The sequence below is a fragment of the Apaloderma vittatum genome, unplaced genomic scaffold (genome assembly GCF_000703405.1).
Source record: "Apaloderma vittatum isolate BGI_N311 unplaced genomic scaffold, ASM70340v1 scaffold42965, whole genome shotgun sequence".
Taxonomy (NCBI): Eukaryota; Metazoa; Chordata; class Aves; order Trogoniformes; family Trogonidae; genus Apaloderma; species Apaloderma vittatum.
Window position 1 is genome coordinate 11,260 of NW_009719695.1, and position 14,261 is coordinate 25,520.

Below are 14,261 nucleotides of genomic sequence, written 5' to 3' on the forward strand. Positions count from 1 at the left end.
ATCTATGTAGTATTTGCAAGCTTTTACTTTTCAGCTGCAGCTAACAAGGAGGAAAAGTTAATGTGATATCTCAAAAAGAAGAGAAAGCAGATAGGCAGTTCCCGTTGTATTACCCATAGGTACCTTCACTGCAGTAGAGACTCAGGGAAGGAGTCATTGCATCCCAGTGGAAGAGACAGCAGTTGTTCCAGTGTTGCCTTGTTTAGTGAGGACTCTGGGAAATAACAAACAAAAAGCGTTCCTGAGCATTTCTGAAGAGGATACAGAGAATAGTGACATGCTGCTGAATGCCCACCCTGGGGGGACAGTTGCCCTCTCTGATCACTTATAAACTAAGGGCTTCAAAATGCCTCTTTGCTATTTCTTCTCTTGAATGACTTCCTTCCGCAGAGGCTTGCTAGTTGAATCTGTGCTTTCAGGAGCTGGTGGCAAGCTGGGGTGAATTTATCCCCAGAGGGGCCGACTTCACTCTTATATAATTACTGGAAGTAATTGCGAAGGGTAGAATCACTAAAAAGCTGGAACATAAAAGAATTGTCATCATGGTTCTAAACAGACCAAGTCTTGCTGAAGTTAATTGCTTTTTTGATAGAATTAAAAAGTGAATGCATGAAGGCAGAACACTATATTGTCACATATTGAGATTTTAGGGAAGCACTGGATACTATTTTTAATTAACTGTTATTCTGAAGTTTAATTCAAACTGTCTTTGGTATAAACACTGTCATTTACGTGACAGAATGTTGCGAAAGGACCAGAAAGGGTGATAATGAACAGCAGAACGCTGAGACTCCACGTGGAAGACTTCAGTCCTGGTAGTTTCTTTAAAAAAAAAAACAACAGAGTTTTTCTATTAGTGATTCATAGATGAAAAGGCTAAATTATGTGGGCTGCCGATTGGATTGGGTGCTTTGACTAGCTTGGTAGATGACAGGGTTATTTGATATCAACTGAGTAGTATCATATCTCCAGAGAATTAATTATTTAAAGATGGTAAAATGGATATGACAAGGAGCAGTGAGATGTAAATAGCAAACATCACAGAGATTTATTAACAGACTACATTGTCTTTGCAAAAGCATTGCTATTCCATTTCCAAACAGTAATTGTTGCTTTCTTCTCTCCTAGTTGCCTATATTGGCATCTTCTGTTGTTAGCCTCTATTTTCTTGAACTTACTGATGTCTTCAAGCCAGTTCACTCTGGATTTAATTGCTATGACAAGAGTCTGAGTATGCCGTACATTGAACCTACGCAAGAGTCTGTTCCGTTCTTGATGTTGCTTAGCCTCGTTTTTGCTGGACCATCAATCACGGTAAGTTTGAGGTGCCACTGTCACTTATTAAAGATTTTTAACGGAGTTTCAGCTGGTGTAAAGAAAATAGCTCCTTTGGTTTCAGGTAGGCTGCAGAGTGTCATCCAGACTAATTGCCTTAGGATTTTGAATTAGTCTTTGATTCTTCTATAACAGGAGACACCCTCCTTAAAACATTCCCTGTAGTATTTCATGTACTCACACTATGCGCTACCCTGATTGTGGGCATTAATGTTAGCAGCATCTACAGTTGGGTGAGAGTAGCTTAAAATCATCTTATTATGCTGTACAAATATTTGAACTTTTATAGAAAGAACATTTCCGTACTCTTGAGATACACCAAAAATTCAAGACTTTGTTGGAAATTAAAGTCTTTCATTCACAGCCCTGAGTGTGCCACTTTTTTCAGAACTAGCTTTATTCAGTGAGGTGTGTCAGCTGTGTCAGTGAAATCAATTACACTTTCCCAAATAGCACAGGGACTCCTCTAAATTGCAAGTTAGTCATTAAGAGGGAGCAAAAGGAGGCTGGTTTAATGATTCACCCAAAGGGACGAGATGATTTTAGTGGAACAGAAATGTCCTGTCAGAATATGAACAGTTCGGTCACTATTTTACAGGAAGGAAAAAAAACCTATTGTCTGGTACAGGTGAATATTGTCTCTGCTGGAATTGCTGTGTCAAATGAAAATGAAATCTGAAGACTTTACCTTCAGACATATATATATACTAGTGTGAGTTCATTGTGTCTAAATTTGGGCAGCACGGATAAAAGCCTTTTTCTCACACCATTCCTGTTAGCCAAATGGAGAGAGAAATCCACCTTGAGTGGGTGACTCCATGCACCTAAAAAGCTGAGTCTACCTACTGAAAGGATCTCTTCTCTTCCGACAGCAATGATGGCACATCTCCCTTAGGTGCTTCTCTGAGGCCAGCTGCAAAATGAGCTCTGCTGCCAGCTCCTCTGAATTCCCTTAAATTCAACCATTTTATTCCTTTTATAATAATACTAGCCAATTTGTAGTTACAGAAGCTATAAATGTGATGCCTGTATAAAAATCACCAAGTGGTGTTCTCTCTTGGCTTTCCAGGATGTTTGTTGTTTATTTGTCTTTTTAAAAACGGTTCTTGCTGTGTTTGATTTTCGTTGCTTTAGAAACGATTTCTGAAGGATTTTGTACAACCATCAAGCTAAAAATTGTACTCATTTAGGAACTAGGCCCTGAGATGCCTGGTGTTTCTGGTGGGGACACTTTCAGCAAAAACCAAATACTGTGGCAAAACCAAAACTTTTTAGTACTGCAGTTTGCCAAGTTTCTCGAGTTTAGATAGTGTTTCTGATAAGAACAAAACCCATAGAAGGAATTGATGTAGGCTACAGTAGAGGGTTTGTTTTGTTTTTACTTCAGAGAGTATATGTCAAGCCTAGGTATTATCAAACACCTTCAGTTGAGATGATTGGTGCCCATTTCATTACAGTCTTTATTAAGGGCTTTGATTGCAGAGAAGTTATTTCAGCATTACATTGTTTTACACAAGAATGTGTTATTCGGGGCCTTGAGTAACCTGGTCTAGTTGAGAGGCGTCCCTGCCCATGACAGGGAGGTTGGATTAGATGATCTCTGAGGTCCCTTCCAGCCTAGGCCATTCTATGATTCTATGATTCTTGCTTCAATCATTCTCCTACCAGCAGTACAGATGACTAGCCCAAACCATACCATGTCAGGAACTCAAATCCACATTTGAACTTGCCTATCAAATATAAGATTGGTAAAGAAAGTAAATCCTGAAGCTTCAAAGTACAACTTAAAAGCTGCAAGCCTTAGGAAAATATAGTTCATTTGTGTTGGTGTAAACATGAATGTGATGCTTGTTGGAGAATGAGGTCTAATAGTGCAAAATACACAACCTTTAATAAAAGGCACTGAAGATGGTATAGAGCATCAGCTCTTTATTATTCAATACCACTTCTGAAGTAAAAAATTAGAGGGCTTTTACACAATTTTTTCCTTTTTCTTTGGAAAAAACGGGACAATGACGCTCAATGCAGAAAGATTACAACTGTGCCATTGTCATCTTGTAGAATTTAGCATTTTATAGTTTCATTTTCAGTAAAATTTCAATGAATTACACACTTTATAAAACCTGTAAAATATCGAAAAGAAAGCGCGAGCTATGTGAGGAATTGAGGACCTCCAATAATATAGCAGCCTCTGCAGTTCAGGTACTTATTACAGTATGAGGCAGAAGATCATCAAGACTCAGTAAAATAAAGGTGTGATTAATCCATATTTTAAATATTACCAAAGAGCATAAATAAAAAAAATTTTTAAAAAGTGGCGACAGGCATCGGGAGAGAGAAGACAAGCAAATTCCAGTCACACTCCCTCCTTAAAGACTTATATAAATTTTTCAGTAGGACTTAATATTTTTATATATTATTTTTGTTGACTCATTTTTCCCCAAGACTGGAGAACATAGTAAATCTACTCACTTTATAGTAAACTTTTTTTGCAACAAATCTGTCATTTTGTAATTTATTTTGCCAAGCTATTATTACAGAACGATCTTGTGAATTTGAGGCTTTATGCAACAACAGCTTTTAACTGGGTCTGTTCTGTAGCTCTGAAGTGCTACAGAAAATTACTACCTCTATTATTGACATATGTCTTACAGTTTGTGGCATATATGAAATTTTCTGTATGTATTCATAAACGACAAGAGCCTTCCATGTGGAACAAAAGAACTTGTATGAAATGACTGTTATGGATATTTTATGTCTAGAATACAGATATACCTCAATACAACATGACTTCCGTTAGCTTCAAAGAACTGTGAATCTGATCCTCTGACATACTTTCTAGTGTTCATTCAGATATGTTAGGGCCAGTTATTTAATCATATCAGTATAGGTTCAAACCCTTATCAACCACTGACTAAAAACCTACTTAAATATAACAATGTGCTTTCTAACAGAGATCACCAGGAAATTAGATTGCATTGATTTGGGAAATCAATTTGAAAGCAAAAAAAATCACTGCTGATAGTTTCAGTCCTATTACGTCCTCTGATGTGAGAGTTTGTTTCCTTGGAAATACCAGCCCCTGAATTCTCCTTGACATAGGCCTTGCTGTTTCCCAGTTTTCTTGCCTATCACACCAGCTAATCCATCTTCCTGGTGTTTTGCCCTGTGCCAGATATTTCCTTGAGCTTGGCTGAAAACTGTTAGAGTGTCTCTATTTTTTAATTTTGAAACATTAATGATTTCTCTGAGAAACTTTCAGTGCATCTGTGGATAGACAGATTTCCTCTAACTGGTGAGAACTGTATCATTAATTTCAATATTTCAACCCAACCCTTATTTTGAACCCTGTACAAGCCCTGTACAGATTCCCAAACCGTTGCATGATTTAACAAGGAAAACATTCAAACCTGAGACTGCAAACATATAAATGGATATGGATTTTCCAGCAAATAACACAGCTTTTCATTTATATTCTTCTCTTTGTAAACTCTTGTCTAGGGCTTCAGTCATAATCTGTTTTGCTCGGTGTGGTCAGAGGGACCATAAGGACAGAACTTTCTCTGCTGCTGTAGATCTGGTTAAAACTCAAGCCAAATTAAACAAATATGGAAGAGCAGACTGCCACATGATTAGAAGTTGCTAGGAATTGCTAGGCTTGAGGCCAAGACTGAGTGCTAAAACCACCTCAGGAGCACTATGATATTGCGGCGGCTCTGTGTTATTTTAGAAGCAAGATTTTCTAATTATTACTTTTTCATTGTAGAAGCATCAAATTTCAGCTATGGATCAAGACCGTGATTCCACTAGCACTGTGTACTGTATTCCACTTGCATTTAATTCCAGTGCCACCTTCTTGACTGCCCTCACTCAGGCTAAATTGCATTACTGAATGTTTACATATTGATACAAATCTTTTAAAGGCAAGTACATGTCAGTGGATGGCATTGGTTCTGGTAGAGTTATGTTTCAGCCCTTTGAATTCAATCAGTGTCTTCTGAGTAACTGCTACATTTAATTTAATGGCTCCTTTGTCATTGCAGATAATGATAGGAGAAGGAATTCTCTACTGTTGCCTGTCCAAAAGAAGAAATGGGATTGGAACAGAGGCCAATATTAATGCAGGAGGATGCAACTTCAATTCTTTTCTTAGAAGAGCTGTCAGATTTGTTGGTGGGTTTCAAGTGTTAGTCACAAAGAAGAGCTTTGCATATACATTTCGTTTCAACCATGCAGGTTTGCTTCTCTGAAACAGCCTTTCAGAACAGTACAGGGCTGTCACTGGCACAGATCTTCTGCCAGAAAATGTGGGAAGAAACCTTCAAATGGAGCAACAGAGCAGCCCCATACTCAGTAATGCAGCATCTACACTCTCCAATTTCCCTTTCCTCTCCTGTACCATTGTCAGTGTTTCTAAAAGAATACTTTGTTTTTTCCTTCTCTGCCCACCTTGAGCTGACTTCCTTTCAATAGTTTCAGTGTATATTTTCCCTTGCCTGTCTTCAGTGCATCAGAAAAATTCAACCCACCTGACACAGTATTCAGCATGACAGTAAAAACTTGTCAGAAACCCTCAATAGATTTGACATTCCTTTTCTGGAATGTGTTTATCTGCCTCCTGAAGAAGGGCTAGAATCTGGCAACCTGATGATAGAGAGGAACATGTTTAATTATTTTGTTTTACTTTACTTTCATTGTAATTTACGGAAGATGAACTTGAAAAAGCAGCTGAATTTTTTGTTCTTACAGATTATTTCCTTTATCAATAAGTAGCTAAAGGAAAGGTCTTCTCTGTTCCAGAGATGTTTCATTAGAGCGAGCAGCCTAGCAAAGACAACCTGCAGAACAGCAGACTGAAAACTTGGTAGGAGAACTATACTCTAGGTTTCTGCAGTCTAACAAGCAGGAGAGTCTGGCAGGGAGGTAATGACAGGAGAAGTTATACAGGCTATGACCAGTAAAGCATCCTCTTAAGAGCAGCAGTGAAGAGGTAACCAGCGGGGATGGTAGATCACATCATCAGCAAGGAAGACAGTAAAGATACCACATGCTCTCCACTTCTCTTCCTGTATGGCGTCTCATTTCATCACCAAAAAAGACAAGCTCAAAAAAGCACGAATTTAATTCTTGATTCATATTCTGAATTTGCAGTTTCTTTTGTATTTGAATGACTTTAGCGTTCTTTCAATTTTAAGGTGAGAAGTAAATTTATATGAATGCAAGTAGAGAATTAGAGGTGAATCCTTAAGGAAGAAGAGTTGAAAATTAATAGTAAAACAATTGCATTTACTTCAGCTGCCTTGGGAATTTGGTATTGTTAACCAGACAAAAACATTGTTCAATTACCAAAAAGACAAATATTTGGATTCATGGCAAGGACTTGGTACTCAATAAATATCAAAGGTGGGATGGTAGCCAAAGTTATTGCCAGCTGATGAGAAAAAGAGAACAGGTCCTCAGAGCAGTCATCTACTGGCAGCTGCCCATATTATTAAAAGCCTGTATCCCAGTGGGCAAGTCCAAGGACCGGATGAGCACATATGGCCTCCTTAAATAGTTGGCTGTCCTTTAGTCAGTTCAGAAAACTGCTTTGCAGATTGAAGCAGTAGTTCAATTCTGTGAAAAGATGTTGGAGGACATCAAGCCATCAAAATGAAATGTAAAGTTTCAACAGAAAGAAAACAAGCATAAATAATCTTAATTTTTTACACTGAAGAATTCAACTTTGCAATAAGCTTTCATTAAAAAAAAATACATCTTATTCTTCAGCTACATTCTCTCAAGTTCAATGACACAAACCATGGGAATTCCACTGAATGTGTTTTGTCACAACAAATTAATCTAATTTATGTATGTAATAAAGTTAACAAGCTTTACTGATTTCTTTCCTAGGTGTTCATGTGTTTGGTCTTTGTTCTACTGCTCTTGTTACTGATATTATACAGCTATCAACAGGATATCAGGCACCATATTTTCTGACTGTTTGCAAGCCTAACTATACATCCTTAAATGTATCCTGCTCAGAGAATTCGTATGTTGTGGAAGATATTTGCTCAGGAGCTGATCTCAATATTATCAATGCTGGAAGGTTGGTTCTATCCTTTGTTGTGTACATTTTTAAATGCTCACTTTTGTTTTCTGCCCCAGTTTCAAGGGTTTTTTTTCTAGTTGAAGTCTGAACGGGTATTGTCAGTTCTTTGTAACAAAGATGAGAGTATGTCTTTGTAGTGATGCTCAGTTTTCTATATAAAGGTATTAGGCCAACAGTGGCCTTTGGAAGACTTGTTAGATTCGAAGCACAGTCATTAGCACCTAGTTATTTTCCCTCCTTCAAAGGAGACCATTTCTTCTGCAGTTATTAATATGTGTAGCTTCTGCTGGTTTTCCCAGTGGGATCTGGGTAAGTTCCCCATAATAGGCATGGAAGAATTCACCTAAGTACTTTATCTGAGACCTCTGTAAAACATACATCACTGCTCTGGCATTTTGATCCTGGTTTGTGAGGCTTAATTTTAGGATTTGTTAAAGGAGTTTATTTGTTCTCTGCTTCTCTAGTTGATTAAGTTCTTTATATTGACAGCACTGAAAAAATCCCTTTATTAGAGGAAGACTGCAACAGTGCGAATCTGTGTGGACCCAAACACATGCCTTTTCTTTCATGGTATTTCTGACTAGTGGTTTATCCTCCTTGATCATTTAGTCTTTAGCCTCCCTGGTTAGATAGCCAGGAGAGAAATTAATATTGTTTATAATAGTAGGTTTTGGACACATTTATCAGTCAAGTTGAAGTATAAACCAGACTCTCTCTCTATATATATATCTTATTCTTAAAAAAGGTCGATGTGATAAGATAGTGATAATTCAATTACTGATGACAGGTCATAGATTTAAATAAGGAATTTGAAGATACCAGTTGTATGACAGTAAGTTGTTCCGTTCCAGTACATCTGCTGCTTGTTAGTTCAAGGGCTTCAAGTATGAAGTGTCATAAATATAAGCACTACACTACTGAGCAATGATGAAGCTCTTTGCTGAATACAGTAGTAGTCTTCTGTATCTTTTCCATACCAGGTTAACCTCTGTCGCCTGTCAGTCACTGAATGTTTTCCAGTCCTTCAAAGTTTTGGTGCATTTTAAAATCTCCTGCTCTCCAAAGAAGTTACAACAAAATTATAGAATGCTTGAACTGACTAAAATTTCTGTCTCTGACTCAGCTGCATAATTTCTGTGTTCCTAATTAGTACACATGCAGCTGTGTTACTTCTGTCACATCCATTTCACAAAAGCTTTGCTCTCATTTCTTGTTCTGTATGCAGCCCTGGATGCTAGGTTCTGTTTTAACTTCATGCCTCATGACATTACATTTTTGTCACACGGATATCATTAAAATGTTCTGTCTAGATGTTAAGGCACCTCTCCCCCAGGTTGTTTGCTTTTCCATTTGTTTCAATGGCTAACACACTTGGGAGTCATGAATCATTCACTTTGTGAGCATCTTGCAGCAAATATCCTAATCTGTCTCCCTTCACTGCGACAAGCCAATTTCACTGATGTTTAAAGACCCTCAATGTATTTGGTCTTAAAAATGTTTAGTGGGCTAAGACTCATAATTAGCATTGATTAATTTGCCATATCTTTTCAATTTATACATGTGGACACGATATGGACCTGGAATGAAGGATTGTATCTCTATTTGGCCCAAATAATTTGGTGACAATAATTTTGCTGAAAGGCATAACCAGAATTACTCTATCAGGCTTTGCCTCACTGTCTCGTTTCCCATAACCATTCACTGTTACTGGGGTTCTGCCACTGAAGCCCGGTGCTTGCAAGCCGTGTCTTGCATGTGCATGGTATCCCAGGAAAATTGGTGTAGCTTTACACATGAGGAGGCAGAAAAATTTCAACGATTACATCTATTCATTTCATTATCATCTCAGATATGATGCCTACTGAACTGACTACCTCTAGCCATTCCAAACCCATGGATCACTCCTGAGTTTAAATGTCATGGCTTTCCAAAACAGCTTTAGTTCTAACATATTAAGGCTAAGCAATGGTTTTTTGTGTTTCTATTTTTTTTAGAAGATGAACATATGTTGATATCTCAGATTTATGCACCACCCTTAGTTTATCCTTAAGTCAATTTTATTGCATTTTTCCTTTATAATTTGTTACTTCCTTATGTCTGTCTCAACTTTACCAAAGCGATCAGCACTTGTTACTGGTTCAATACTTCCTTCAGTCATCTGTTACAGGAGTTATACCATAACTTCTCCAGCCCAGGAGGTTAATAGGGCTTAGGTAATTTCAGTTCGTAAGGGATTTGTTGTTCTGAGATTGCTAACGGCCTTAATTTTTTATTTGTATTTCTCAGAAACTTTGGCTCTAGAAATTTGCCTCTGGACTCCCCCTATGAAAAGTACAGATAAATATCCAGCTCATTATATGATATAGTTTTCTGCAACATCCCCACAAATCCAGTGGTTTCCTTTGTCCATCGTGTCCTCTATTTATCTTCAAAGAGCTTTATCAGTAATTTCTGTTCAGATCTCCCGTGAGTTCTCTACCCTCTGTCATTTCTGATGTCCTGACTCAGTATGCCTTTCTCTCTCAGCATGACTTTCTCATTATTGTTCACTCTCTACACACCCTCATGCATGAGCATTTAAAGTGATACTCTGTCATCTGAGTTCAGGATATGTTTTCTTTGAGACCTTTCAATACAGAGCCATACAAGAAGGCTACATATTTTTAGCTTGAACTGTTTTTGTTTTAGATTAAAAGATAACAAATAAATGAACAAAATTAGAGAGTACACAGAGTGCGTTTAGTCTGTAACATGCTGTGATTGCCCTAAAAGCATATGAATAGAAGATAGAATAAGGAAAAAATTGACTGTATCATAGTGACACACCTTATATACTATAAAAATGCCATCAAATTAAGGTTAAATTCTGCATGGTACTAACATTCATAGAATTGAATCTGCACATTAGCTCCACAGAGACTGTAAGTAGATCTATGCTTCCACTAAAACCTGCGCAGGGTAAAGGAGCTGATTAGCTATTATAAACATTTACATTTTTTTTATATCTTTATCTTCTTGTCCTCAACTCTGAACTTCTTCCCCAGGGATACTATTTGTGAAAGGTTTATTCAAGGAAATAAAAAAAAAAAAAGAAGAATTATTTAGATCCATCCTTAGAACTTAAAAAAGAATCATGCTGATTGCTGATTTCATCTTGACCAGTCATGAAGTTGCTGGAGACATCGGCTCAAATTCAGATCTGTAGTATGGCATTCATACTGAACTACATGCACACATTTAACTGCCCGTGAATTATTTAGAACAAATATCCAAGGAAAGAAATTTAGAAAGTAGACTCTGCTGCTCTGCAGAAAAAGGTCTTTGTCTAATGGTAAAAGGCTATGTTTTAGTCTTTGGTGTTTTAAACAAGCTAACTCAGGTGCTGATAGGAAAATGTACATAGAGCTCAGTTAGGGTGGCAAGACCCATCAGTGAAGCTGAATAATTGTTCAAGTATCTATGTCAAGCTGAGCTTGCTCGGATGGAAGCAGGTGCTGTGGTTGCAAGATGGACATATCCTTGTTCACAAACAACCAGCAACATTACATTACATGCCATTTTAAGGAGATAAATATACAGATAGAAACTGCTCTACATCTTCACTGCTTCTTGCTCACTCTAGAGCTGAGAGGTTGTACAGGTGTTTTAGGGCTTCTACAAGCTATGAACTAGATGTCCATCGCTGAACAGGTGTTACTGGATCTATCCCCAGCTGAGTTCTTCCCTCTGCTGTGCAAACATTGCTCCTTAATGTTCCCATCACTTTTCCTTTGTTGATTTTAGAGAATTGAAATGGGTCGATTAGAAGAATGTTAAAATATTTGAGGGTGTCATGTGATGGTTCTGTGTAGCCACTACTGAACACAAAACCTCCTTTTCTTGGTCAGAGAAGCAGAAGCTAAGCTGTCACTTTTAATTTTCCTATCTGTCATTTCTGACTTAGGACCCAGTCCACATCATTCAAGTATACAGTTTTTCAGAGAGAACAGGAGGCCCTCAGCAGTTTCAAGAGTAGATCTGGTATTGCTTACTCTCTCACACAGTTTGAACGTATTTGCATTTACCCTCTTGTTGTGGGCTTCCAAAAGGGGCCCGGTAACTCTTAAAATGCTCTGTGTCTGGTCCTCTGTTCACCCCATTATGCTATGAAGTGTTGAAGACACAGCAAATAAAGATGTAGTTTGCCTCTCTCTGAGAGAATGTCACCTTGTCATCCTCCCATTATTAGAGCAACAGACCGGAGGCACAAAGATGATGAATTTTTTTGCTGGAGTTAAAGCCTGATTATCAAAGTATATGAGCCCATACTTGGAAAAGAGTCCAAATGAAGTCAGTGAGAATAATCATAAGATCAAGATTCTTACATTAAATAAGTTGTATAATTAGGTACTTACTGAAAAGCTACTATGGAAATTTATTTATAGAAGTAAATGTATAGATATTTTTTCAATGAAGCATTCAGTCTTTAGTTCATCCCCACTGTTCTCTTAGTACACATGCTTTTTTTAGTACACAAAGAATTTAATGCTAATTATTTACTTTAAAACAAAGACATTTCATTAATGTTGGTCCTCCAGATTATAAAAAAGAAATTTAGAAATTAAATATTACTGATTGATCATATAATGCTTAGGAAGCGTAAGCTGAAAATGACTGTACTACCCAGTGTTTTTATTCAAGTGAATGCTAGCACAGTGTATTTGAACTCAGAAGCATAATTTTAGTGTCCTTCCTTGGCAGAAAGTCATTCCCTTCTCAACATGCCACCCTGGCAGCCTTTGCAGCAGTGTACATTTCGGTGAGTAACCAACTCTGTTCATTTTCATTTATACAAGACAAAAGTAAGAGAGTAATTTGTTGTATATTTTAAAGTGATGTGTTACCTGCATGTCCTGGATGGATGTAAGTTTTTATTGTCTCTGAAAACAAAATAAAACTGCTAACAGCTAAAAAAAAAAAAAAAGCTCTATTAAGAATACAGAAAAGATTTAACTACTTCCCATTCTGTGCTAAGAAGCAGCAAAAAGTGCAACGTTGAAGTATGTTTTGTGCCTCATACCATTCACGTATAAAATCCAGTGCATATCACTCTTACAGGGTGATATTTTAACTTACCATACAAATTACCATACAAATTGTGTGTTCTGCCTTTTCTTTATTGCTGCCTTCACTTGACTTGCTGCTTTCAAACTTGAAGCATTAAGGAGCAAACATTTATGTCATATAGTTTCATTTCCATAGAACTACAGCATGAGTGAACTGGCACAATCACTCCGAGAGGCCTCCAAGGTGTTGCTGCAAAGCAAGAGAATAAAACCCAGCAGTAACTAGCTGGGAACTGTAGGACTTCCTGTAGCAATCGCAGCTGATTTTTTTCATCTGACCAATGATATTTCTTCAGTATAGGCTACAGTCTTTGTATGAGTGACTACTTGAAGTTTAAAAATAAAAGGTGTAAAAATCAGGAAAATTATAACAACCCATTACTCAAATTTGCTAATGGAATTGTACATATCCTGGGAGCTCAGGGAAAGCCCAAAATTTGGAATAATACTGAAGAACCACCTCCACTTAATTTTTGTCACCTTCCTGACATCATGGCCCCCAGTCAAGAAACTGCTCTCTAAAGCATCTGGTGGCAGTTTTTGTTAGAATAGGTTATTGCTTTCATCTGGCATGACATCTGGCTTCTGTGTTTCACAAGCAGTGGCTCATTAGTCACATTTACAAAACATTTAGACTCTGACTGTGAACAGTATTTAGGCATAAAATCCTTGTCCTAATTGATGTCAGTAAGCAGCACTGCCTATGTCTTTGGAAACCTGTTCCATGTGAATTCAGATCTTCCTACAGCAAGTGAGGAAACTAACAGGGCCATAATATAAACTAATTATTTGCAGCATTACTGTGTAATAATGATCTATGTGTGAAAGAAACATTGAATGCAATAAATTAATATCCTCTTAGATAAATCTAAGTTTCTTCAACTGCTTCTTCATTTTTTTCTTTTTTTCAAGATGTACTTCAACTCTACATTAACAGACTCCTCAAAACTTCTGAAACCACTCTTGGTCTTTGCTTTTATCATCTGCGGAATTATATGTGGTCTGACTCGTATCACCCAGTATAAGAATCATCCAGTTGATGTTTACTGTGGCTTTCTTATAGGAGGAGGAATTGCTCTCTATTTGGTAAATATAATATTCATGTACCTAAGTTTTAGCAAATAAAACTGATAAGGCTGTAATAAGACTACCAGTATTTTTTATGAAAACCTTTCATCATGGTCACATGCCCTAATTAAAAATATAGTGAAAATGTGTTGAAGATCATGATGTTAAGGGTAATCACTTTAAAAATAAACAGGAAAAAGCAAATATGTATTTCAATTTAAATTACCATAACAGTGCACAAAGTGATATGTAATCATCTGGCACTGTATGCAGAAACAGCTTTGACATTATGCACTTCACTGAATACTTTAAGATACTTATCTTTTCTACTCCACACTTACAAGCGTAACTCAAGAAAAATATTGTATTAATTGGTATTTGTTGCCAGCTTCAGTTTATATTGCCAACATTGGCTTTATAGTCTCAAAAAAATGGTTGAATTAACTCAGCTGAGTAAATTGCTGAACTTGCAAGAAATCAAAGGCAATATTATACCCTTGCGATACTTTGAAGCTTTGGGGGAAATTATGCAGGGCAAATAGGATAGCCAAGCCAGGTTATTCCTCCGCTTTTCCTCTGTACAGAGTTAAAAAAGATGGAGTACCTTGGAAGGGTGCTGTAAGGGAGTATGTAGGATAGGCCTGTTGGTATTTGTCAGCAGG

General features: G+C 37.2%; 1 protein-coding gene across 1 annotated transcript in view; it reads left to right on the plus strand.

The window, feature by feature from the left end:
• Nucleotides 1-1,112: 1,112 nt before the first annotated feature.
• LOC104274933 (lipid phosphate phosphatase-related protein type 4) overlaps nt 1,113-14,261 on the plus strand; it is a 15,794-nt gene continuing 2,645 nt past the window's right edge. The window contains exons 1-5 of the mRNA XM_009870725.1: nt 1,113-1,314; nt 5,379-5,508; nt 7,228-7,423; nt 12,167-12,224; nt 13,444-13,617. Of these exons, the coding sequence (XP_009869027.1) occupies nt 1,234-1,314; nt 5,379-5,508; nt 7,228-7,423; nt 12,167-12,224; nt 13,444-13,617 (639 nt within the window). The 5' untranslated portion in view covers nt 1,113-1,233. The remainder of the gene's footprint in view (nt 1,315-5,378; nt 5,509-7,227; nt 7,424-12,166; nt 12,225-13,443; nt 13,618-14,261) is intronic.